The sequence below is a fragment of the Loxodonta africana genome, chromosome 10 (genome assembly GCF_030014295.1).
Source record: "Loxodonta africana isolate mLoxAfr1 chromosome 10, mLoxAfr1.hap2, whole genome shotgun sequence".
In the NCBI taxonomy this organism is placed as follows: domain Eukaryota; kingdom Metazoa; phylum Chordata; class Mammalia; order Proboscidea; family Elephantidae; genus Loxodonta; species Loxodonta africana.
The window spans coordinates 62,196,492-62,224,455 of record NC_087351.1 but is presented as its reverse complement, the minus strand read 5'-3'; the positions used below and the strand labels follow the sequence as shown (position 1 = coordinate 62,224,455).

Below are 27,964 nucleotides of genomic sequence, written 5' to 3'. Positions count from 1 at the left end.
CTAATTAACAATATTGTAGCTAAAACACCAGAAAATTTGACAAAATCAGTGACTATAAAAGATTCAAGAAGCAAATTAACATAGAGTTTTAGCCTTGTAGGTATATTGATAGACGAAGTTGGACTTATAACTAATTGAAGGGATATTTTTATTAAAAAATAATGAATTTCTGTGGAAACACTGCACAGAAATTTTATAGACAGTCATTTTGATGTCACCCCCTCTGACAGTGTCACCTGGTTCAGTCTGTACTCCCTACATCCACTAATGATGCCACTGCCCTAGGGGTCAGTTCTACCCTGTCCTATAGGGTTAAAAAAAAAAGGTTGCTGAGTAGGAATCAACTCGATGGCACACAACAACAGCACATAGCTGGATTCCCTGGGTGGTACAAACATTTATTGCACTCAGCTGCTAACCAAAAGGTTGGAGATTTAAGTCCACCCAGAGGCACCTTGGAAGAAAGGCCTGGTAAACCTACTTCCAAAAAATCAGCTATTGAAGACCCTATGGCACACAGTTCTACTCTGATACACACGAGGTCTCCGTGAGTTAGAATTGACCCAATAACAACCGGTACTTGCAAGCACATAGCTGTAGTTTGGTTCTGGGTTCTATAGGGTTTGGAGCCTGACTCCAGGAGATATGTTGTAGTCCCTGGGAACAGGAAACTGGTGAGGCCTGGGAAGTGTTTGGGGTCTTACCTGACAGAGCTTCGGCACCCATGGGATGAAGGAATACTAACCTGTGAGAGAAGCACAGTTAGACAGGCCTAGGGGAAGGTTGCAGCGTAGTGGTTCAGTGAGTTTTTTGGGTTTATCACACAGCTTGGGCTCTTAACTAATCCTGCTAAGATCAGGAAAAACACAGGAACTAGGAGGTCTGAGACTGAAGGTGCTTTAGTGACCTTAGCCAAGCCAGGTGAGGGTGGGTGGGGGCTGACTCGCTATGTGAAAGAATTCAACCCTTTTCCATAATTAAAGTTAAAACATATGAAGATATATTGGATGGTATTGGGAGGTGGGGTGGTCATGACAGAAGCCAGATTCCAGGGAGAGACAAAGTCTCTGAAAGAAAATCGTCTTAAATCAAGAAGTGTGACATGATAGGTGAGAGTCATCATCAAGCCCTGTGGTAGGAAGCTGAACTGGTTCTGCATAAGGCAGGTGGCTGTACTTAAACCCAACCCAGGCCCCTGGGGAATATCTATGTGCCCAAGAAGGAAAGGGCTGTGTGGTTCAAAACAAAACAAACACAAACCAACAAACCCAGAATAACTATTACTAAGATCCCAAGCCTCTATGCTGCTTGACCCTCTCTTGTGCAAAGAAAATGGTAGAACTATTAGAAGGGGAAGGACAGAATTCCAGGCAGAAGTGGCAGAAAGAGTTAGTGCTCCCAGAAGAGCTGGAGGTCAAGGTCAGGTCATGAGTTGCCTGGGCAGACCTTTGGTGTGTGGCAGATGGTCCCTGGGTCATTAGAGTAGATCAGAGCAACATCAGTCAAGGGCTGAGAACAGCAGCTTGGTCGTCGTCTGTGACAACTCTCTCGAGACAAAAAAACAAGACAGGAGCAAAAAGGAGTCAAGTATTACCATTTGGCAGGTAGGGCTGATGAACCAGTAGACTCAGGCAAACTGCCAAGTATTGTTACCTAGGATGCACAAATTATGCTTATAACAACCTTGGAAGGTAGGTATTGTTATCCCCAGCTTACAAGTGGATTCAGAACGGTTAATGATTTGCCGAGGTCTCCTAGTTAGTGAACTAGACTACAGATGCAGTTCCATCTGTCCCCAAGTCCATGCCTAGCTGCTCCCACACACCACAACCATTGTGTTACCCCAAGCGCCATTCTTCCCAACTTGGGCTGGTCTTCAGAATTTCTCCTGCCTGTGCTCCCAGCAGGGCCCTTAGCTGTGAGACTCATGGCTTCCTTGGAAACATTGGTGCACATTCTCACTGGAATGGCACTTCTTTCCAAATCCAACCCCATCACCCTGTCGAGTATTTTAGAGAGTTAAAAGTTATGGTTTGCCACCAACAAAAATGAAAATAAATATGGGGAAAATGTCCATTTGAAACTTAGCATATAGTTGTAAACATTGCAATATGGTGGATGCAGCCTCAGTGGGAATAATTTTCCCCACTAAGGGGGTAAAAATTGGTTCCCGGGAGGGGGCAAAAAGTTTGATTCTGTTTATGTATAAAGCATAGATGTACATGCAGTAGCTATACAGGTAAGGAGCCCTGGTGGCACAGGGGTTAATAGCTCAGCTGCTAACTGAAAGGTCAGTGATTCGAACCTACCAGTCACTCTGCAACCTACCAGTCACTCTGCAACCTACCAGTTGTCACTCTAGGGGAGAAAGATGTGGCAATCTGCTTCCATAAAGATTTACAGCTTGGCAACCCTATGAGGTAAAGTTCTATGAGTTGGAATTGGCGTGACGGCAATGTGTATCTATACAGATATACAGTATATCTGTGGTATTAAAATTTCACCAAGAGATGATTAGAAAAAAATGCCTAAAAAGACTCCTTGAAAACAAAAAAAAACCTAACCTGTTGCCTTTGACTGGATTCCAACTCATGCATAAGGTTTTCAGTGGCTGTGAACTTGCAGAAGTAGATCACCAGGTTTTTCTTCTGAGGTGCGTCGGAGAGGATTCAAACTGCCAGTCTTTTCAGTTAGTAGCCAAGCTCTTAATCACTTGCGCTACCCAGGGACTCCAGAAAGACTCCTTAGGGGGACAAAAATGAAAAAGAGGTGCATGTTGGGTGGGCTGGGTAAGAATGTTGAATGTGTACCATGTGCCAGAAACATGCTTTTGTTGTATTTTAACAATCACCTATAGTAATAACACACAGATGTTGGGAGCATCCTCTTTGCCATTACTGTCTCCTCACTTTGTAGAGCCTTTCAAGGGGAATGTGGGTTTGTGTGACCGCCTGGGGCAGGAACAGCAGTTAGGAATTGCAGAGTCTAATCCTGCTCAAAGCTGTTGGCTGACTTTGGCAAGCTTTAATGCCTCCTGGAACCTGGCCCACCTTATCTCCGTGATTTATGCCTCTGTTTGGAATGCTGACTTTTTGCTTAGGGGAGCAGAGTGCTCTCGGGCTAACCATCTGACAGCAGACAAGCAGCCTCAGGGAGTGCAAAGGCAGGGAAGCAGGAGGGCCAACAGAGCAGCAGCATAGCAGAGAGGAGAGCACTGGTGGAAAGGCAGGACCGTGGGGTTTAAACAGGGCGCGTGTACCCAGGGAGCGACTGAAGGCAAAGCACTTCACACGGTCTCCTCCGGAAGTTTAAAATATCAGACCAGAAATCCTACTGGGCAAATTACCACCATGATGACGATAACACACTGTGGGAATATGATTGCCAAGGCTCCCTGTGATCCAAAGCATTTAATAAGTGCGTAATTGCATGTGCTCTTGTCCCAGGACCCATCCCACTAAATGCTAACAGAGAACCATGTCCATACTGCCTAGCCTTAGAATTTATTAGAACTTCCATAATTTTTAAAGGCTTTCGCTCTCCACCCTTGATATTAGTTGAAGGAATATTTTCCAACTCTTGAACAAAGCCTCAGTGGGAAAGCCTGTAACATATTTAAGAATTTAACCATGCTGTATAAGTTGCTAGTAGTGGCCACTTCTAATTAATAAAAAAAGTTAATAGGGGCCATCAATTAGTTTGTTGAAATGGATTAGTAATCTATTTCTTTAAGTTGGTTTAGCCACATCCAGCATTCTCTGTTATGGATTATATGGGATTACAAACTCAAATGTCTAAGGGGATCTCACACACTCACACAAAACCAAACTCATTGCTGTTGAGTCAGTTCCGATTCATAGTGACCCTATAGGACAGAGTAGAACTGCCCCCATAGGGTTTCCAGGGAGTGGCTGGAGGATTTGAACTACTGACTTTTGTTGGCAGCCAAGCTCTTAACCACTGCCCCATCAGGGCCCCATGGGGATCACAGAGGTAACAAATTAGTGAAACAGACTGAAGGTAGGATAAAAGGGAGAGGTAGAGACTGGAGCAAACTGGACATTTGTGTCTCATATAAACCAGAGCTTCGAACTGGTTTGTTCCGGTCCAAACCGCTGCTGAGAGTTTGCATTTCTTAAATCAGTCCCTGGAGAAGGACATCATGCTTGGCAAAGTAGAGGGTCAGGGAAAGAGAGGAAGATCCTCAACGGGATGGATTGACACAGTGGCTGCAACAGTGGGCTCAAACATAACAATTGTGAGGGTGGCACAGTACTGGTCAGTGTTTCTTTCTATTGTGCATAGGATCGCTATGAGTTAGAGCTGACTCCACAGCACCTAACAACAACAAGAAAAGTTCCCTGCCAAGAATTTGCATTTCTGACAAGTTCTCAGGAAGTTATATGTAAGACTCACCTGGGGATCTTCTTATGTAGAGTCAGTTTCAGTATATCTGGGGATGACATGCAAATTCCCAGCAGAGAACTTGTTAGAAATACAAATTCCCAGCAGGGGTTCAAACCAGAACAAACTAGTTCTGAAGCCCTGGTTTAACGTGAGTAACTCCGCTCAAAACCAAAAACCGTTGCCGAGTGCATGCCCAGGAAACCAAGTTTTTATATTTTTTAAAAGCGAGTAATCAAAATGTTATGTAAAATCCCCTGCATTCCCCCCCCCACACACAACTTTTTATTTTGAAAAAGTTTTAAAATACATAAAAGTTGAAAGACTAGTTCAGTGAACACCTGCATTCCTTTAACTTGATTCACCAGTTGTTAGAATTTTGCTGCATTTCCTTCCCCCTTCCCCTCCACCACCCCCTACCCCCACTTTTTTGGCTGAACTGAGAGTAAGTTGTAGACATTATGCCACTTCTCCCTAAGTATTCAGCATGAATCTCCCAGAACAAAGACTTTCTTCTGTATAACCACAATGTGATTTCTGCACTCAAGAAATTTATCACTGACTCAGTACTATCATCTAATATACAGTCCACGTTCAAGTTTCTCATGTCCCAATAATAGTTATATAACTATACATAACTATGTATCTATACACACACATTATTTTTTTAAATCCAGGGTCTAATCCATGATCACAGTTTGCATTTAGTTGCCATGCGTTTTTAGACTCCTTTAATCTAGAACAGTTTCCTAACCTTTACTATTATTTTCTGTCTTTCACGGTATTGGCATTTTTGAAGAGCTCGTCTCTTCAGAATTTGCAGCATGTCCCTCAATTTAGATTGTCTGGTGGTTTCCACATCATACGATGCAGGTTAAGTGTTTTCAGCAAGAACGCTGCGTGGGTGAGGCTGTGTCCATTGCACTGGTTCCCGTCAGGCAGTGCATAGTGTCAGTTTGACCCATAATCGGTCTGTCAGGTTTAATCTCTTGGTTAAGGCGGGTCTGCTGTATTTCTCAATAGTAAAGAAACGTTTTCCTTTTTATAATGAATAAGTAAATCTGTGGGGTGACTTTTAAACTATGTGACTACCTTGTTCCTCAACAACTTTCACCCAATGGTTTTAATATCCGTTGATGATCCTTGCCTGAATCAATTATAAGAGTTCTTGGAAAATGGTGAGTTTTCTATGAGTTTTTCTATGTTCATTAGTTATCATATTTTTGTAACAAAGAGCTCACCCCCCCACACACAATTTTTAGTATTGCAATGAATTCATGGATTTTTAAAAATTTAATGTATTACAAAACGGCATCATTCTTTTTGATTCTCAAATTGTCCCATATTTGGCCTGATAGGTGTCCATCATTCTTGGAGTGTTTCTTTACTTTGTGGCACCAGCCCTTTCTCCAGGGAGCCCTGGTTCCTTTTAGTGAGAATGAAATCGCCTGACTTTACTGGTTAACAATTAAAAACAATTTTAAACACCGTTCAGGCCTCACAAAATACATCTGCACACCGTGTTTGGCTTGCAGGCTGCCGGTTTGGAGCCTTTGGATTATAGAGCCCTCATTATGTGTTCTCATTAGAGACTACTTGGTATGTAGATAGATTCTGGGAGTTTCGGTAGCCTGGAAGACAAAGCAGAGAATTCCTTTGCCCACAATAATAGAAACCAAACAAATCCCCCTTATCATCTCTCTATTTGTTCAGCAAGTGGAGACCTGCTTAAGTTGTTTTTTTTTTTTAACAAGATAACATGCTAACTGCAAATAGTAACAGACTGGTTTGTTTATTAGAAGATTTTTTTAGCTTAGCTCACAATGTGTTTATCTAGAAAGATTGTATTCCTGCCCTTCAGAAAACTCCTAAGTAATAAAGCTGTCAGGCAAATACTTTTAGAACAAAAGAAGCAGAAATCAACAAACTGGGCATTACCTTCTGAAAGGCACTCAGTTCGTAATGAGACTAAGCCCCTACTACCATCTGTCGGAATCAACTTGATGGCAGTGGATTTTTTTTGTTGTTTTTTTTTTTTTTTTTTTACCATCTGTCAGTGTCCTAAATAAACCTACACATTTTACCACACACCTTAAACCCATTACTCTCAGCCAACTCCAACTCTTAACAACCCTGTAGGACACAACTTAGACTTTAGGAAATAAAATATCACAGAGCAGGAGACAAAAAAAAGCCCACTGCCATCAGCAGGAGGAGGGAGGGTAATTGATGTTATAATTCACATTAATAAAAAAATACAATTATGCCTTTTAAATTTTGCTATTTAAATTATTTGTATTTCCAGCAGATAAAATTTCTGGGTAGACAACTTATATTACACATAGCAGTTGCTGTAGAGTCGATACCAATTCCTGGTGACCCCAAGAATTGCAGAGTAGAACTGTGCTCCGTAGGGGTTTTCTTTTTTTTTTTTAATAATTTTTATTGTGCTTTAAGTGAAAGTTACAAATCAAGTCAGTCTGTCACATATAAGCTTATATACACCTTACTCCATACTCCCACTTACTCTCCCCCTAATCAGTCAGCCCGCTCCCTTCTTCCAGTCTCTCCTTTCGTGACCGTTTTGCCAGTTTCTAACCCTCTCTACCCTCCCATCTCCCCTCCAGACAGGAGATGTCAATACAGTCTTAAGTGTCCACCTGATACAGGTAGCTCACTCTTCATCAGCATTTCTCTCCAACCCATTGTCCAGTCCCTTCCATGTCTGATGAGTTGTCTTCGGGAATGGTTCCTGTCCTGGGCCAACAGAAGGTTTGGGGACCATGATCACCGGGATTCTTCTAGTCTCAGTCAGACCATTAAGTCTGGCCTTTTTATGAGAATTTGGGGTCTGCATCCCACTGTTCTCCTGCTCCCTCAGGGGTTCTCTGTTGTGCTCCCTGTCAGGGCAGTCATCGGTTGTAGCCGGGCACCACCTAGTTCTTCTGGTCTCAGGATGATGTAAGTCTCTGGTTCATGTGGCCCTTTCTGTCTCTTGGGCTCTTAGTTGTCGTGTGACCTTGGTGTTCTTCATTCTCCTTTGATCCAGGTGGGTTGAGACCAACTGATGCATCTTAGATGGCCCCTTGTTAGCATTTGCCACCACAGTTCAAAGTGGGATGCAGAATGTTTTCATAATAGAGTTTATTACGCCAATTGACTTAGAAGTCCCCTTAAGCCATAGTCCCCAAACCCCCGCCCTTGCTCCGCTGACCTTTGAAGCATTCAGTTTATCCCGGAAACTTCTTTGCTTTTGGTCCAGACCAGTTGAGCTGACCTTCCGCAATAGGGTTTTCAAGGCTGTGACCTTTCAGAAGTAGGTCACCAGGCCTTTCTTCCAAGGCACCTCTGGGTTGATTCAGACCACCAACCTTGTGGTTAGTAGCTGAGCATTCAATCACTTATGCCAGCCAGGGACTCCGTATTACATGTAGTCATTATAAAATATACATCCCAGACTACATGAATAGTACTTTTATATGGAATGGAAACAATTTTTAAATGGGCCAGGCTTGTGTCCTTACACTTCATATACATATTTTTAATTTTATTGTGTTTTAGGTGAAAGTTTACAGTGCAAATTAGTTTTTCATTCAAAAACTTACATACAAATTGTCTTGTGACATTGGTTGTAATTCCCACACCGCTCCATATTTTTATCATGTTTTAATGCACCTTTTTATTTGGCAGGAGTCATGTTTTAGTCCACAAATTTGCTTTCAACAGGCATATTATATTGCTAATTATTAACCTTCTTTCTTGATTATTAACTTTAATAGTCTTCTAGTAAAAATACTTTTGGTGAAAATTGCCAGGTAGAAAATCCTGAACTCAAGCTCTCCTTGTTGGACTCATGAAAGGTAAGTTTCCATACGGACTGATGCTGTCAATCACACATTAAAACAAATAATTTGCTTTATAACTATCAGAACACTGCTGAGGAATAGGCATTATAAATATTGGGTGTCAGTATTAATTTTTACTTTGATCACATTTGTATTACTTGTCTCATAGTACTTTTCGTATATTTTATTAGTCAATAAAATGTACCGAAAACCCACTGTACACATTGTTAGCCTGTCCTGGGCCCTGAGAGGAATCCAAGAGAGACCTCAGCCCATCTCTGTTTGGAAGACCAGCTTGCCACATTCTATTCCCTCTATCTGGTCTACCAACCAAAAAACCAAACCTGTTGCCATTGAGTCAATTCCAACTCATAGCAACCCTATAGGATGAGTAGAACTGCCCCATAGGGTTTCCAAGGCTGTAAATCTTTACCGAAGCAGACTGCCACATCTTTCTCCTTTTGAACATCCGGTGGTTTCAAACCGCAGACCTTTTGGTTAGCAGCTGAGTGCTTAATCACTGCACCACCAGGGCTTCTTAAGTGGTCTACAACAAGCTCAGCTCCCCAACCTCCCCACCACCAGTCATCCCAGCTTTTTCCATACTCCTCTGCCCCATATTGTTGTTAGGTGCCATAGAGTAGGTTCCCACTCATAGTGACCCTGTGTACAATAGAACGGAACACTGGTCCTGCACCATCCTCACAATTGTCATTCTGCTTGAGCCCATTGTTGTAGCCACTGTATCAATCCATGTTGTTGAGGGACTTCCTCAATGACCCTCTACCAAACATGGAAACCCTGGTGGAATAGTGGTTAAGTGCTACGGCGGCTAACCAAAGGGTCGGCAGTTAGAATCCTCCAGGCGTAGCTTAGAAGCTCTATGGGGCAGTTCTACTCTGTCCTATAGGGTCGCTATGAGTTGGAATCGACTCAACAGCACTGGGTTTGGTTTCTTTTTTGGTTTTCTACCAAATATGATGTCCTTCTCCAGGGACTGATCCCACCTAGTAACATGTCCAAAGTACGTGAGACAAAGTCTCGCCATCCTTGCTTCTAAGGAGCATTTTGATTGTACTTCTTCCAACGTAGGTTTGTTCATTCTTTTAGCAGCCATGGTACATTCAATATTTTTCACCAACACTACAATTTAAAGGCTTCAGTTCTTCTTTGGTCTTCCTTATTCATCATCCAGCTTTCACAGGCATATGAGGCGATTGAAAGCACCGTGGCTTGGGTCAGGCGCGCCTTAATCTTTGAGGTGAAATCTTTGCTTTTTAACATCTCTTTTTCTTCTCCAGCCATCCTAGAAAAAAGACAAGAGGCAAGTGACTACTTGGGGTGCTTGGCATTCAGAGGAAGTATGAGATCAAGGCAGCCTCCCTTTATCAAAGGAGAGTGTCACAGAAGGATTCCTCATAGCAACCCTGTAGGGCCGAGAATAACTGCACCATCAGGTTTCCAAGGAATGGCTGGTGGATTCAAACTGCTGACCTTTTGGTTAGCAGCCAAGCTCTTAACCACTCAGCCACCAGGGCTTCCTGTAAGGTACAGAGGAATGTAAAGTGTAAAGGAAGTCGTTTTTCATTCCCCAATCTTATTTCCCCCCAAAAGTCAGTTTGTCATTTATCTTCCAGATTTCCATGTTGTACAAGGACATGTATTTCCTTTTAAAATCTAGATAACAATGCTATTATATTATGTATACTGTTCTGTAATTTCCTTTTTACACTTAAAAATATATCTTGATTGTTTTTCTAAGTCAAAAGATACAGATGTGCCTCATTCGTTTTAAAAGCTGCATTTGAATAAAGCCCTGTAATTTATTAACTACTTACTTACTAATGGACATTTACATTTTCAACTCATTTGGGTTAACACCTAAGAGCACAGTTGCTGGATTATATGGTTAGACTATGTTTAGCTTTGTAAGAAACTGCCAGACTCTCTTCTAGAGTCCCTGTACCATTCTGCATCCCCACTAACAATTAATGAGAGTTCTTGTATATTAGCCATTCTAATAGGTGTGTAGTAGTATCGCATTGTTTTAATTTGAAATTCCCTAATGACAAAGGGAAACTCTGGTGGCGTAGTGGTTACGAGTTGGGCTGCTACCAAAAGGTCAGCAGTTCGAATCCACCAGGCACTCCTTGGAAACCCTATGAGGCATTTCTACTTTGTTACAGGGTTGCTATGAGTCCGAATTGACTCAACAGCAATGGGTTGCTTTTTTTAATGACAAAAGATGTTAAGCATCTTTGCACGTGCTTATTGCCACCTGTATATCTTCTTTGGTGAGGTGCCTTTTCAGATCTTTTGCCCCCTTTTTAATTGTGGTATGTATATTTTAAATTTAATAAATATTGCTAATAACATTCCCCAGAAGCTATAGCAGTTAGCACACTAACCCGCCATGTGTGAGAAGACCCATTTTCCTATATCCTTGTCAGCACTAGATGCTATCCATCTCTTGAATGTTTGACTACTGTTAGGAAAAACAGTGGCATCACATCGTTACTCTGGTTTGACTTTCTCTTAATACTAGTGAGACCGAGTATCTTTTTCATGTGTTGTTTGCTCATTTATATTTCTTCTTCTGTGTATTTTCACCCATTTTTTCATTGGGTTGACTGTTTTTAATAAAGACTTAACAGAAGACTTATAATTAACCCTTTATTTGTCATAACTTTAACAGATATTTCTCAGCCAATTGTTTGTCTTTTGTCATTGTTTATAGTATCTTTTGCCATACCAACATTATTATTATTTTTATGTAATCAAGCTTATCTATCCTACCTTTTTGGCTGTGAACCTCCTGCATTGTTTTGGATATTCTCTCCCATCCTAAGGCTGTGAAAAGGTTCTCCTAATTTTTTTCCCAATATTTATATTGCTTATATTTTCTATTTAAAATTTTAATATATTCATAATTTATTCTTGTATATCATGTGGTAAGGCCTGGTCCTAACTTATGGGAAACTTACTAAATTATTTAAAAAGCCACATTTTCAACTACGTTGAAATTCTACCTTTGTCATATGTTAATTTCCTTTGGAGCTAACTATAGACTTCGTACTGCTTCTGTGGAAACCCTTGTGGCTTAGGGGTTAAGAACTACAGCTGCTAACAAGAAGGTTGACAGTTTGAATCCACCAGGTGCTCCTTGGAAACCCTATGGGGCAGTTCTACTCTGTCCTATAGGGTCGCTATGAGTCAGAATCGACTCAAGGGCAGCAGGTTTGGTTTTTGGTTGGTACTGCTTCTGTTTGTCTACTTCTGTATCAATAACCTGCAGGCCTACTGACAGTGATGACGACGATGATGTTTACAGGCGCTTTACTGAAGGTTTTATCTTCTGGTAAAGCAAGTTGTCCCTACTGCCCCCCCCCAGCTATTTTTAGACAGTTACAGTTTTATAAAACTCAAACCCAGTGCCCTCGAGTTGATTACGACTCATAGTGACCCTACAGGATGGAGTAGAACTGCCCCATGGGGCTTCCAAGGCTACAAATTTTTATGGAAGCAGACTGCCACATCTTTCTCCCACCAAGCAGCTGGTGGGTTCGAACCGCTGACTTTTGGTTAGTGGCCGAGCACTTTAACCACTGCATCGCCAAGACTTCCTTATAGTTCTATATGAACATTGAAGTCATTGTATCTGGACCCCCCCCCCCGCAAGGAAGAAACAAAATCTCTTTTGGATTCCGATTGGAATTCATTACATCTACTATTTTTAGAAGAACTGACCTTTTTATGATGTGAATTCTTCAGTGGTATCATTTCTATCAGGACCATACCTGTACTTCTGAAGTCCTAAAGTGAGGTAAAGGCGAACTTTAGAGCTTTCTTTCTGGGTCAAAAGCAAAACTGGGTACTGCTGCCATTATCCATTACGTTGATGTAGTTGAGAGAGTTCATTCTGGTGGGAAGGAAAAATGGCAAATATGAACCTTGATTCTCTCTCGGCTCCTTAGACAAGCTCTAAACATTGTTCAGCCTCAAGTCCTTGAGAGTGTTAAAATATGCTGATCTGTGGGAATCCTTGGGAAATATCCAGGATTTATTATTATAAAGGTGGGGACCTCTCTCGAATCCATGGTGAATGTTAACTGCTAAAGGATTCATACAAAGGTGTCTACGTAGCTAAGACCTAGTGTCAAGTTCAAAAATTTTAAAGGCTTATAAATATCATTGCACTGGGATAATATTGGTTTTAATTGTTATTGTTAGGTGCCATTGAGTTGGCTCTGACTTACAGCAACCTAATGTACAACAGAATGAAACACTGCCCGGTACTGTGTCATCCTCACAGTCATTGCTATGTTTGAGCCCATTGTTATAGCCACTGTGTCAGTCCATCTCACTGAGGGTCTTTCTCTTTTTCCCTGACCTTTTCCTTTACCAAGCATGATGTCCTTTACCAAGGTCTGGTCCTTCATGATAATATGTCCAAAGTACATAAGATGAAGTCTCACCATCCTCACTTCTAAGGAGCATTCTAGCTGTACTTCTTCCAAGACAGATTTGTTTGTTCTTCTGGCAGTCCATGGTAGATTCAATATTCTTTGCCAACACCATAATTCAAATCCATCAATTCTTCTTTAGTCTTCTTTATTCATTGTCCAGCTTTCATATGCATATGAGGTGATAGTCACCTTCGTCCTCAAAGTCACATCTTTGCTTTTTAACACTTTAAAGAAGTCTTTTGCAGCAGATTTGCCCAATGCAATACATCATTTGATTCCTTGACTGCTGCTTCTATATATGTGTTGATTGTGGATCGAAGTAAAATGAAATCCTTAACGACTTCAGTGTTTCTCTGTTTATCATGATGTTGCTTATTGGTCCAGTTGTGAAGATTTTTGTTTCCTTTATGTTGAGGTGTAATCCATACTGAAGGTTGTAGTCTTTGATCTTCATCAGTAAGTACTTCAAGTCCTCTTCACTTTCAGCAAGCAATGTGTCATCGGCATATCGCAGGTTGCTGATGAGCCTTCCTCCAACCCTGATGCCTCATTCTTTTTCATATAGTCCAGCTTCTTGGATTATTTGCTCAGCATAACAGACTGAGTAAGTATGGTGAAGGTACACAACCCTGACATACACTGTTTTAGTTATCTAGTGCTGCTACAACAGAAATACCACAAGCAGATGGCTTTAACAAAGAGAAATTTATTCTCTCACAGTCTAGTAGATTACAAGTCCAAATTCAGGGCGTCGGCTCCAGGGGAAGGCTTTCTCTCTCTGTCGGCTCTGTTGGAAAGTCCTTGTCCTCAATCTTCCCCTGGTTAAGGAGCTTCTCAGGTGCAGGGACCCGAGGTCCAAACGATGTGCTCTGCTCCCAGCACTGCTTCCTTGGTGATATGAGGTCCCCAACTGTCTGCTTGCTTCTCTTTCCTTTTATCTCTTGAGAGATAAAAGGTGGTGCAGGCCACACCCCAGGGAAACTCCCTTTACATTGGCTCAGGGATGTGACCTGGTAAGGGTGTTACAATCCCATCGTAATCCTTTTAACATAATATTACAATCACAAAATGGAGGACCACCACAGAATACTGGGAATCATAGCCTAACCAAGTTGATACACACATTTTGGGGGGACATTAATTCAGTCCATGACATACACCTTTCCTGATTTTAAACAACGCAGTATCCTGTTGTTCTGTTCGAATGACTGACTGCTTCTTGATCTGTGTATGGGTTCTGCATGAGCACAATTAAGTGTTCTTAATTTTAATAGGAATTCCCATTTTCTAAACTTTATTCTCAGTCCTTTTGTTATTTACCACACTTGTGGTAGGAGAAGAATGCTTTCGAAAGGAAAAGAGGAAATGACCATTGAGAAAATGGTCTGTTTTTCCTCCCAGCTACAGACACAGGATAAATATTCTCCTCTCCCCTGCAAAGAACACAGACCAGAGAATTCTTGACACTCGAGAGATAGGAAGAGTCACAGATGAAATGATCTATCCTGTTTAGAAACAAGTGACCGCTGAGAACCCCTAAAGTAGAAGTCACAAACCCAATACCTACAGGGGCCAGGCAGGTGTGTGAGAAACGCTTTACTTCTGCAAATAAATGAATTTTTTCTTACCTGTCATAAAATGCAGTTGTCTCAGTTGCTTGTACATTTTCTCCACTTTGGATAGAAACATAGTACATTAAATATTGTACTTTTAACTCTAATATAAGAAAAACAATAATGGAAGAGTGATAATAAAAGGCAACTCTCATTTGGTATCAGAAAACAAGAAGTAGTGGTAGTAAACTAAAGTGTGCAGGCCTCGTCTAAAGTGGACTGTTGCTTCTCAGCCCTAGCTTATTACTGCCACAGCAGCTGTAGGCCCAGTGTTGCTAGAGCTCCAGCAATTTCAAGAGAAGCCCAGTAACTAGACTTTTAAAGTAACATTTCCTGATTTTGAAGATTTGGCAACTAATACAAAATCATTCAGTACTGTAAGCTGAACAGATCAAACAATTGGCCTTAAAAGATGTAGGTCCTGAGCTTTATAAGAGATGGGTGGCCGGTGATGACATAGGGCCGATGTCAAGATGGCAGAAGCTGCCCAAGAAGGATATGTAGCATTCTCAGCTCTTCAGGGGAAACCAAGTAGAACACAGATTAAGTTCATTTTTCATAAGTGGATCTTTTTTAATGTCAGAGAAAATGCTTCACTAAGCATTCATAATGTGAAACATCAATATTCAAAGCACAGAGAGAAAATAAAAGGGAGCCCAAAAGGAAATAACTGTGGCAAAGTTTGGAAACTTTACATGGGAAACTGAATCTGAGTCTGAGCAGGCCCATGCTTCTAGGCCTAGTATAACTGCAAGGTGATGCTGACTAGCCTGGCAAGAACCACTGAGACCCTCAAGATTGGGCCAGCACAGAACAGAATGCTGAGAAATAAGACCAGGACTGAGGCTTTGGCTTCATATACACACAAACCCCATACCTACAGGGGCCAGGCAGGTGTGTGAGAAATGCTTTACTTCCACAAATAAATGCATTTTTTCTTATTTGTCGTAAAATGCAGTTGTCTCAGTTGCTTGTACATTTTCTCCACTTTGGGTAGAAACATAGTACATGTGTAAATTTTTTACTATTCTGTATGTTAAGATTACTTATACATGTAATAAACATGCTGAGTAAGCCTGTAAACAGTTCATTCATCAAGTTGTTTGGTTCTTCTCATTTAGTTTCTTTGTCCCTAAAGAAGTTCATTCAGTATTGAAGGAGAAACATACAAATCCTTGTGAATCCAAACGTTTATGATACTGGAGCTATATTGACATCTCCAGGCTACCAACTGCAAAACTGCTTTCAGAACCAGTTATCTGTCTGTGTCCTGCTCATGAGGTCAGGGTTGTCAATAGAGAGGAGTAAGGTGGTTTGAGTCGCCAAATCCATGTAGTCTGGCTTCTGTTCTCACCACTGTTCTGATCGTGCTTCCAACGAGGTCACCGTGACCCTGGCCTAAGGAAGTCTGGTGCGTGCCTCTTGGTCCTCTTCCCACTTGACCCTTCAGTAGCATCTGACACCAATGACCACTTCCTCCTTCCATAATATGTCTGTGTCACAGTGCTCTGCTCTCTTCTCTCTTATCTCTGGGGACTTCCTTTCCTTTCTCCTTTCTACTTCCTCCTTATCCACCATACATCTGTGCTAGATACCTTGGGCCTCTTCCTAGGCCTTCTTTCCTTCTCTGTCTCGCTCTTCCTGGGCAAACTCATCTATCTGTGGCTTCAGTTACACACACGCTAATGTTAGCTTTTATCTTCAGCGCAATTCCAGCCAACCTGACAACTCCATTTTGGTATCTCAGTGTCCCCTCCAACTCAGTGTTCCAAAAACAATAGTCTCTTCCCTCCAGAACCTGCTCCCTCTCTCAGTGGAAGCTCCACCATCCACGTGGTTGTGTACACGTTTATGTCATTCTTGACACCGCCCAAGCCCTCATCCCTCACATCCAGTCCATCACCATGTTCTGACTCTTCTAATAACAAAATGTATCTCAAAACAGTGTCTGTCTCCCCATCTAGCCTGCCACTGCCTTGGTCCAAGCCACTCTCCTCCAAACCATCAGTGCTCTTCACTGGTCTCCACTCCTATTTTTGCCCTACTCCAAACCATTCTCTACCCTGCAGCCATAGGAGGCTTTTAAAAATCAATCATATTGTATCACATTTTGCTAAAAATCCTCCAGTGACTTCCTGTTGGGGCCATGCTAAGAATGCCCTAAGTGCAAGCTTCTTAGTGTGGCCCGCAGGGCCCTGCAGGATGTGCCTTCTGACTGTCTCACTGGCCTTGGTTCTGCGTGCTTGACCTTCAACCCACACTCTCTTTCAGTTGCTTAAGTGGCCTAAGTTCCCAGCCCTCTGCCTGGAAAGCTACTGTCCCTCCACCACCGCTTCTGCCCTTGTTCTAGTCAGGCTCTTACTATCTAGGACTCAGCTCAAGGTTACTTCCTCAGGAACGGTTTCTCTGAGGCACCTAATCTCTTATATATAGAGGACTTCTTCGTCTAATGCCAGAGTCCTCTGTCTCGTTCACTCATGTGTCTCTAGCGCCTAGAACAGTGCCTGAGGCAGAGCAGGCACTCTGCAGATATTTGTTAAACAGATGAGCACAATCAGGACAGGGACTGGCTTCTTGGGGTTGTTATGCCAGACCAGATACCTGCTGCTCTGGAGTGTTTCTAGGTTACCTAGAATCCTGCCATCCCTAGAGAGAATTTATAATTTAACATATTTATAATTTAATTTTTAACTTCTAATTAGGATTTAGGAGTCCCTGGGTGGTACAAGGAGCCCTGGTGATGCAGTAGTTAAGAGCTTGGCTGCTAACCAAAAGGACTGTACTTTGAATCCACCAGCCATTCCTTGGACGCTCTATGGGACACTTCTACTCTGACCTATAGGGTCGCTGTGAGTCAGAATCTACTTGATGGCAATGGGTTTTGGTTTGGGTGGTACAAATGGTTAATGTGCCTGGCTGCTAATTGAAAGGTTGTAGATTGGAGTGCACCCAGAGGCCCCTCAGAAGAAAGAGCTGGAGATCTACTGCTGAAAAATCAGGCATTGAAAACTCTGTGGAGCACAGTTCTACTCTGACACACAGGGCAGTCTCCATGAATTGGAATTGACTGGGTGACAGCTGGCTTGGTTTTTGGTTTTCATAGTGATCAATTTTTCTAAATTAAAATTATCCTGAAAAAAGGTTGAGAAATAACTTATTAGATATTTGTAATTATGTGAAAGTTATCCCATGGAGGAATGTAGGAGAAACATGGTTTAAAAACCATGTTTGCGATACCGTCCTATGTTGCTGGAGGCATGGTAAGCCCTCACGGGAAGCAATCTGACAATATACATCAAAAACTTAAATATTTATGTCTTCCTCAAAGCTGGCCATGGTTTGGTAGAAGGTACCCTGATACTCCTGGGAGAGGGTAATTACATATAATCCTTTGGAAAGCAATTTGGCTATATCTATTCGGAGCCATAAAGCCAGATTTCTGAGGCTCTAGACTGCTCAGCTAATTTTAGTTCACCCTCAGGTCTTACCACAGTGGTCACTTCCTCAAGGAGATCTTCCCTGGACCACCCGCTACCTTCAAACCAGGATCAGCTCCTCCTGTTCCCCATTCCTTTACCTTGCTTTTTATAGCTTTTACCATGTCTGTAATTACTTGTTCAACATCTGTCTCCCCTCCTAGGTTCATGAGGGTAGGTACAGTATTTGCTTTATTTCTCTGTATATCCTTTGGGTTAGCACAGTGCCTTATGCATATTAAAATAAATAAATATTGTTTAATAAAATGAATAAATAAAATCATCATAAATAAAAATAGATTTAACACAAAGATGACAACCTCAACAGTTGACCTTTATGGAGAGCTTAATATGTGCCTGACACTGTCCTACTTGCTTTCTGTATGTCACAGCAGCCCTTGTACTTCCTGATTTTATAGATGAAAAACTGGGGCCTAGAGAAGTGAACTGATAGTCAATGTTAGGGTCAACCAGCTAGTTGGTTGTTCGTCAAAACCTTATTTAAAAATAGCCCCAAATTGGAAATAACTTAAATGTTACTTGAATAGAATGTTATGCAGTAATTAGAATCTAGGTTTTCAACAAGTGTGTGATAACAGAGAAAGGTGGGTGTCATATAATATTTACTGATCCCACTCAGCCCAATGGATATGGCTGTGACATGCCCCTCACCAATCACAGTGGTACCCTGTGCATGGGTTCCAAAGCCGTAGCTCTTATAGTTCATACCAGCTGTGTCAGGGTGGGGGCAGGGGAGGCGGGACAGACAAAATGACATCTGGAGGGGCGGGGAGTGTTTCAGGCAGAGAATGGGGTGAACAAGTTCTGAAATGAGAGGGAGTTTGTGCTTCAAGGAAGTGAAAGAAATTCAGTGTGTCTGGGAGGAAGTTATGATAGATGAGGCTGGAGACATGAGAGGCCAAATCAAGAGGACCTGTGGGTTTTACTGGGGGCAGAAGTGCCCTGGGGTGATCACTGGATGTTTCGGCATGGCAAATTCAAGGTTTTTAGTCTTGGCATTCAGAGAACATCAAGGAGATTCGTTTTGGTAGAACTGATACATTTGTACTTTTGCCAAAAAACGGGGTGAGCACTAGATATGTAACATGGAAAATCAAAAGATTCTAAGATCTGAGATTTGGGCCTCAATACCATGTCCTATCAAAGGAGCAAATGGTGTGAAAATGGAAAGTAAAGCTTAAGGCCAGTGACTTTTCAGAGCCTGAAACAAACTTCTGTTTTCCACTAGTTCTGTCAAAAAGTTGTTCAGCACCCATTTTAACTTGGTTGTTTGCTCTCTGTTTGAGGCATTCCAGCCAATGCAATTCAGTGGTCAAAGACGGCAGTCAATATTTCTAGTCCCAATAAAATAAACAGATTAAAACAAAAGACAGTAGTCAATTCTATCCCTATGTCTGGAAAATGTTAGCTCGGGCTAAAAGATTCCAGTAAATAAAATACCTAAATGTGAGGTTTTATAGGTTGGAGTGAGTGCCCTCTGTTCTAAGGCCCAAATGTGACTAATGGGCTTTAGAGGCTCTTAGGTGTTCTGTGCTTGTTTCATGAAGTATAATGTCTGGAGCAGGAATTTCACATCTCAAAGATACAGAGAGACTTTGCAAAGAAAACGAGAACACAAATTGTCTCCTTTAGCATCTTCCTTGTTGGTTGCTTCTCTTCTCACTGCCCAGCTGATCACAGCTGTGGTACAGCATGTAATTGAAGAACTTTGATTTTTCTCCTTCTACCTTTTATTACTTACAAAATATCTGCCTGCCCGTGATTAATACTTCTGGGTACACATTAGAACTACTTGAGGAGTTTTGGAAAAATTAAGCACACAGATACCTTTGCCCCTACCTAAGACTAACTCAGGATCTCTGAGGATGGAACCTGGTTATCTGTGGTTTTCAGAAGCTCGCCTAGTGCCCGAATGGACATGAGGAGAGAGAGTGGAGGGAAGGAGTGTGCTGTCTCATCAACGGGAGAGCAATTAGGAGTGTATAGCAAGCCGTATATAAATTTTTGTATGAGAGACTGACTTGATTTGTAAACTTTCACTTAAAGCACAATAAAAATTAATTTTAAAAAAAAGCTCCCCTAGTAATTTTAATACAGGTTGAGAATTCTTTCAGTTACCTCTGCTGCATAACAAACATCCCCAACACTTAGCAGCTTAAAACAACAAAGATTTATTATTTCTCACTAGTTTGCAAGTTGGCTAGGTGATTCTTCAACTGGTCTTGCCTGGGTCCACTCATGTCAGTTGGTGGATCTGCTGGGGTGGGGCTCAGCTACAACATTGGGCCTCTCTGTCCACATAGTATTTCATCCTGGGCTTCATCAGGACACAAAGTTCTCAGGGCAGTAGTCTCAAAGAGCAAAAGAAGAAGGTGCAAGTCTTCTTAAGGCCTAGTCTCAGAAGTCAGGCAGCATTGCTTCTGCCTTATTCCATTGCTCAGAACAAATCACAGGACCAGCCCAGATTCAGGGAGTGGGGAAATGACTCTATCTTTGATGGGAGCAGTGGTAAATTCAAATTGCATTTGAAGTGCATAGACAGGGACAGGAGTTGTTAGTCAACTTACTTTTGATTCTCAGTCGAGACTATCCATAGATTGCATCTCTTCTGTGTCCCCTAAAAAGAAACATGGGAAGTCTAGATGTCCTTCCTCCCTGACACTAAGACTCCTCATTCCTGTTAGCAATTCCGTCATCCTTCTAGCTATTCATGCTCATAACCTTGGAAGTAATCTTTGGTCCACTGTCTTCTATAATAAACAGATTCAATATAGCTCTACTTATCCCAGGAAGCCCTTTAACTTCTCTGTCCTTCATTGTTCAACCCTCCACAGATGAATTCACATTGTGTATGCAGTAGCCTGGTATATATGTGTGTGAGTTTAGTATTGGCTATTTCTGTTTTTCTAGGCAGGTACAGGCAGAGCTATCTTAGATATAAACTATCTTATTGAAGAAGCACACTTCAAATTAATTAAACACACAGTCAAAATGAACTAAGAAAAATTGCTATTCTTTAGTGACTTCTTTGAAAGACATTAAAGGGGCTCAGATGTAAATCCCAAAGCCTCACGTGTTAAAATCTTAGATCCGGCACCTTGAAGCTGCTCGCCTCAAACCCGAGTCCACTCCTCCTTTATCTCCAGCCCTGTGGCCTTTCTTCCATCTCCTTCTTTTCCCTCCATATCACCACCTTCAGGATTTTATTAGGTATATTGACTCAGTCTCTATCCCAGCAAGAAAGAATTTTTCTTTTTAGGAGAGAGAGGGAGGGGAAACCGGGCTGGCAATGATGGGATTCTCTTTGGTAGGCTAGGGGATGAAGGAAGTCTGTGAACACTCCCAAGTTAACCATTTTTGCCTCTTCCCAGTCAGGGTGTATCAGTTACCAGTTTGGCCTCACATGAAACAAAAATGAAAATAATAATGGCATCAACAAGGTAGAAAACAAGTGTGCAGCAGAGCAAGGCTGGTTAGTTAGGAGGCTTCCCAGTGCCGGGCGCCAGCTCCTCCCTCTTGGTGCTCCACCATCCCTAGGACATGCTTCCTTCCTCTTGTTCCAGAATGGCTGCTTACATCTGTATTCCAGCCAGCAATAAGAAGGAAGAAAAAGAAGTATCCCTTTTCTCTGAGAACACTTCCTGTGGTTGTATATAACACCTCTATTTAAATTCCCACGGCCAATACTTAATCACAAGGCTAGCTGGAAGGGAAAGTGGGTAATGTGGCCTTTATTCTAGAGGGCCATGTGACAGCTAACTAAGAGGAAGAGAGACACGTTGGGAGACCACAGCAAGCTCTACCCTGTGGGTAGCCCTCTGGTGAAATGAGAGAGTCCATGTGCTTTGTTCTGCTCAAACCTAGCAGTCTCTATTTTTCCACATGGAAAAATTGTTCACAGTTGTCAAGGAATATTTTCATCTGAACTGGCTTCTATGAATTAAAAATACTTTCTTTTACTAAAATTTTTAATATGGGAAGGCAGTGTTATTTGTTGATGGAAAAAGTTAATATTGCAAAGCAGCACTTGATTGTAAAACTCTTATGGAAAGTTATCTGGTGGAACTATCAAAGAATATTTGGAAAAAGAGGAGCAGTATACCAACTGTTAAAATAGTGCAACAATATTGTAGTGCTAATGCTTATAAGGTGCATGGAACCCTTGTTGGGGGGTGGGGGTGGGTGGGACTATGCAAATAAGGTGTATGGAACCCTCGTAGGGGATTGGTCAGTTTTACCATCTCACTAGTCTTAAAGGGAGCCAATCCCAAAGGCTGGAGGAGGGACATCACTACCATCAAGAAAAAGAGTGTGTCTTTTGGGCCCAGAGTCCCGGCACTGAGAACCTTCTAGACTCAGGAGAAAGAACAATAATGCTGTAGGTAGCAGTGGCACAAGATGGCAGGAACCAGGAGACCATCACAAGATGGTGCGGTGGGCTTCCCAGCACACAGAGCAAGGTGGCTACAGTGGGCATCCCAGCCCACAGAGCACAAAAGCTGAGAGCCTTCAGGCAGGAGGCTTGCTGGCAGAGTGGGATGCCTCTGGGCATTTATCAGCTGAGCGAAAGAGCTTTGTAACACTTGCCCAAGCAGGGCAGAGGCCAGGTGTCATGGATTGAATTATGTCCCCCCAAAAATGGGTGTATCAATTTGGCTGGACCATGATCACTGGTACTGTGTGATTTTCCTGTATGTTGTAAATCCTGCCTCTGTGATGTTAATGAGGGAGGATGGGTAGCAGTTGGGTTCCTGAGGCAAGACTCAATCTACAAGATTGGATTGTGTCTTGAGGCAATCTCTTGAGAGATGAAAAAAAGAAGCAAGCAGAGAGACAGGGGGACCTCATACCACCAACAAAGCAGCACCAGGGTAGCACAGTGGGTACTTTGGACCTGGGGTCCCTGCACCTGAGAAGCTCCTCAACTGAGGACAGAGACCTTCCTCCAGACCTGACAGAGAGAGAAAGCCTTCCCTTGGAGCTAACACCCTGAATTTGGACTTCAGCCTACTTTACTGTGAAGAAATAAATTTCTCTTTGTTAAAGCCATCAACTTGTGGTATTCTGTTATAGCAGCAGTAGATGACTAAAACACCAGGCCAAAGGCTAAGGGCCGAGAGAGAGGCCTGCCTGTGGGCTCAGCTGAGAAGAAGCTGTCCTGATTGAAGAACTATATCCAAGTTGTTCCTGTTACCTCCAAGGTGATCCTTAATTGTAACCTGTTACTTACCTAATAAACCCCATAATCGTATGGTCTGTTAGTTCTGTGTGGCCATTGCAAAGAATTATTAAATCCAGAAGAGAAGAATTATCGAACCCAGCAGAGAAGTGGAGGGCACATAGGAGGGACAGCAGGTGTCAGAACTGTAAAAAGATTGGAGAGTGGAGATATGTCTGACCTCCACACCATAAGGATCAGCTTTGGGCTGATGCTGATTCTCTCTCCTCCTCTGGAAGTGAGATGAGGTCTGACCACACATCATTTTTACAAATATGCAGACTGTAATCAATGTTACTGAATAAAAATGTAGAAATTGTTGAATCGGTGTATATTCTGATGTATATATTTTCAACAAAAAATTAATAAAGTAAATTATTTAAAAAATAGTGCAACAATAAAGCAGACACCAAAGGTGATCTGTTCGATCAGTGAAACAAGAATGAACACTGCAGAGAGGGAACTCATCATTGATACATTTTTCTGTGGAGTTTTGTCTTCCCAAGCACAAAGCTCTTACTTTCTTTCACAGAAAAGGAGATCAGTACCTGGTTATAATATTTCTGATAGGATTATGTGCAGAGGGCCCAGGAAGCTGTGTAAAATATTTATCTTTGGCAAAGCCAACATATCTTCCTGTCCCTTTTTTCTAGACACATGCCTCAGGCACGTTAGATTGGAGAGCCTTCTTTATATTCCCATTTTAAAATGTTTCATCAAGCTATGAAACGTGATTTACACATTCATTCACAAACAACTATTGGACGGCTGTTACATGCAAGGCCCTTGCTGGGGATACAGCAACATAATTTTGAGTAAACAAGAGAGCACAGACCCTGACATCGTGTTTCTTACAGTCTATTGAAGGTGAAGGATATTAAATAGTTGGCAAGTAATTACTAAATAAGAATTGCGATAGATGTTCTGAAGGAGACATACAGGGGGCAACGAGAGCATTAACAATGCTGAACCAATCTGGGAGGTCAGGGGTGATAGTGGCATCACTCGGGGTTACGGGGGATTCAGACTGCCCAGGTGACACTGTCAGGGGGTGACACCAAAATGACAGTCTATAAAAATAAACATTTTTTGTAAGTCCAGCTTACATTCATCAATATACCTAAAAGGCTAAAACTTTGTTCTAATTTACTTTGGAACTTTCTAATGCCATATCCGTCATTATTACCCAATAACACTGACTCTTGGAATCTGTGGTTTCATCTGTGCACTACAAGCATGTGCTATTGTTTTCATTGTTGTTGGTGTTTTAATAGTCACTGATATGGTCAAGATTTCTGGTGTTCTAGCTACAGTATACTGGTAATTAGTATTTGTGAACCTATATCAATCACTATTTGAGAATGAAGTAGTAATTAAAGGAAAAGAGTGATATACGAGCATTACGATTTGCGAGCGACATTAGTACAAAGACATTACTAAGAATTCTGTATGGTCTGGTTTGGGAAGAGGTCCATGGGGGAGGGTAACTCCATGAGTTACTCTCTGGGTAACACCAACCTTGATGCCACTGAGGGGCAAACTCCTTAGGAAGGGACATTTGATCTGAGCCTTGAGGTATGAGTTTGTGTTCAATTAGGAAGGGGCATTTGATCTGAGCCTTGAAGTATGAGTTTGTGTTCACTAAAACTACCTACCCTTCTGAGGGCTGTGGGGACGATGATCTTGGGGAATACCTAGCTCAGTTGGCATAGTTTATAAAGTGTATGTTCTGCATTCTACTTTGGTGAGTGGTGTCTGGGGTCTTAAAAGCCTGTGAGTGGCCATCTGGGATACTCCACTGGTCTCACCCCTTTGGGAGCAAGGAAGAATGAAGAAAACTAAAGATAAAGATAGACCACATCTACCATGGCCTCCACTAGACTGAGTCTGGTACAACTAGATGGTGCCCGCCTACCACCACTAACTGCTCTGACAGGGATCATAATAGAGGGTCCCCGACAGAACTCGAGATAAATGTGGAACAAAATTCTAACTCAAAAAGAAAGATCAGACTGCTGGCCTGACAGAGACTGGAGAAACCCTGAGAGTATGGCCCCTGACACCCTTTCAGCTCAGTAATGAGGTCACTCCTGAGGTTCACCCTTCAGCTAAAGATTGAACAGGCCCATGGAACAAAACAAGACTAAAGGGGCACACCAGCCCTGGGACAGGGACTATAAGGTAGGAGAGAACAGGAAAGCTGGTAATAGGGAACCCAAGGTTGAGAAGGGAGAGTGTTGACATGTTGCGGGGTTGTTAGCCAACGTAGTAACTGTTTGATGAGAAACTAGTTGGTTCTGTAAACCTTCATCTAAAGTACAGTTAAAAAAAAAAAAAACCTACCCTTCTTATTCTCCTTTCTTTTCTAACCTTCTCATATCTCTCTTTGCCTTCACCGGCCACCTGGATTATAAATAATCATTTTTCACTTGCAAGCTATTAGCAAATAGTTTGTAAAGAGATGTAAAATAACACCATTTACAGCCCCCTTTTTTTCAGTCCAAGAAATTAAACTTCCTGAAGAGCAAATAGCTTTGTCTTCATTGGACCAAAACTAGAGGAAGCAGATCTTCCATGACTCAAACTTAGCACCTTGCTTTTTGTGTTTTCAGCAACTCAAGCACCCCAACCTTGTCAACCTCCTTGAGGTCTTCAGGAGGAAACGGAAGCTTCACTTGGTGTTTGAGTACTGTGACCACACAGTTCTCCATGAGTTGGACAGATACCAAAGAGGGTGAGTGATCTGTCCCTTACTTTCTGCAGGAGGAAGTTTAAAGCTAATGAAACAAAAACCAGAATTTGTGAGGGGAAATTAGCAATGACCCTTTTTAACATTAGGCAAGAACAGTCAGTGTTTTTACACATCTTTGCTACCAGAATTGACAGCAGAGCAATTTACCAAACACTTTGGGAATGATTTCAAAAATAATCATTTTCGTGAAGAAACCAGTAGCAGCATTATTGGATTGAACTTGATCTCGGTGTATTATTTTTGCATAGAAGCTATCTTATACTCTAATAAAGAAAAGGAGAGCTATTAGTTATTTCTTGCCTGGCTAGAGAACCATAAGGACTTGCAAATTGAAAGAATGTCCAAAGGCAATGGCTAACAGGAAGTTTAGGCCTAAAACAATTGTGGTATTTTATCTAAAGCAACCTGGGTGTCCGGTCTGCTGTGTTTGTCAGGACTTCTTTGGTTGCAAGTGACAAAAAGCCAACTGAAGTAAGTGTAGGTGAAAAAAGTATGTTGGTGGCTGTAACTGAAAAGGATGCAAGTGACACCCGGGGCTTCTTTGATCTTGTCACGTGTATCTACCATATGTAACACATTTGTATGAGTTAGAAGAAGGCTAGGTGAGCTGACAGAGCCTATGTCTGAAGAAATAGGGGTTCCTCAGTCTGGTTGAGGGTTGTCCTTCATCACCGTGAGTGAAACAGAGGCAGGATTTTGGCTCCCACTCAACTCCTGAGCAGAGCACCTTTGGGCAGGGCATCATAGGTGGTAGCTGTTCTCTTTCTCTCTCAACTTTTCTGTGTGTTGGCTTTATTCTATCCTGCAGATGAGCCTCCCCATATGATGAGGTTTGGAGAGACAGAAGGGGTTAGGAAGGGAAAAATACGAAATAGAAAGCATGGCCACAGACAACTCTAGGCTTGTATCAATCTATGTAGCAGCTCGAGGAGAAAGTAAATTCTAGAAGAATGGAGCATCTACATATGAAGTCCAGGGAAGGACTCTTATTGGCTCAGCTTAGGTGATGCAACTATCCATCGGGCCAATCCCTGAGGTCATTGAGAGTAGAATATTAACAGGTCCCAGATTTGCTTATCTCTGTGGCTGGAGTAATAGTCCATTAAAAAAAAAAAAGCCAAACCCAGTGCCGTCAAGTCGATTCTGACTCACAGCGACCCTATAGGACAGAGTAGAACTGTCCCATGGAGTTTCCAAGGAGCACCTGGCGGATTCGAACAGCTGACCCTTTGGTTCACAGCCATAGCACTTAACCACTACGCCACCAGGGTTTCTGTAATAGTCCATAGGTAGCACAAATGAGTAAGTGCTAGGCTGCTAACCTAAAGGTTCACAGTTTGAACCCACCCAGTGGTGCGATGACAAAAAAGGCCTAGCAATCTGCTTTCATAAAGATTACCGAAACAAAAAAAGAAAAACCCAAACCCATTGCCAATGAGTCGATTCCAACTCATATCGACTCAATGGGACAGAGTAGAACTGCCCTGTAGGGTTACCAAGGAGTGGCTGATGGATTCAAACTGCAGACTTTTTTGGTTAGTAGCCGGGCTCTTAACGACTGTACCACCAGATTACAGCTGAGAAAATCCTATGGAGCGATTCTACTCTGTGACACATGAGGTTGCCATGAGTTAGAGTCAACTCAACAGCAACAGGTTTGGTTTGGGGTTTTGTGACTAGAGTCGAGCTGCAGAACTGTGGAGGGCAGCCTCTCCAGACCAATAGACTGGGAAGGAATGAATCCCAAATGAGAGGAGTGGGAGTGCTATTACAAGAAGAGAAAGAAGGAGTCTATTGAGCCATACCTCACAGAGAGTAACTGGTATTAAATCCACTCATACCAAGTGAAATACAGCTTTTCTTGTCTCAAATTGTTCCCTCTTTAGATTTGCGTTTTACATCTTTATCTTAAAGGCACAGGACAGTGTGTACAACCTCCATCATAGCATTAAACAAATAATATTGAACTTATCTCTTTAGAATCTCACTTTCCCCTTAGACTATAAATGAGGGCAGGGACCATGAATAACTCATCTTTGTACTCAGTAAATGCTTACTGAGTTCTTAAAGTACTTTCTTAGTAGCCACTATATCCACTGAGGCACCTTCCTTCAGGAAGCTGGAGAGACCCCTCCTGGGTCCCTCTTAGTTCCTATAGCAACGTTTCAG

At 42.1% G+C, this 27,964-nt stretch overlaps 1 protein-coding gene across 3 annotated transcripts in view; it reads left to right on the top strand.

Moving 5' to 3' along the window:
- CDKL1 (cyclin dependent kinase like 1) overlaps window positions 1-27,964 on the top strand; it is a 91,578-nt gene that overhangs the window by 15,963 nt on the left and 47,651 nt on the right. For all 3 annotated transcript variants that reach the window (XM_064292452.1, XM_064292451.1, XM_010588623.3), the window contains one exon: window positions 25,656-25,777. In XM_064292452.1, the coding sequence (XP_064148522.1) occupies window positions 25,656-25,777 (122 nt within the window). The remainder of the gene's footprint in view (window positions 1-25,655; window positions 25,778-27,964) is intronic.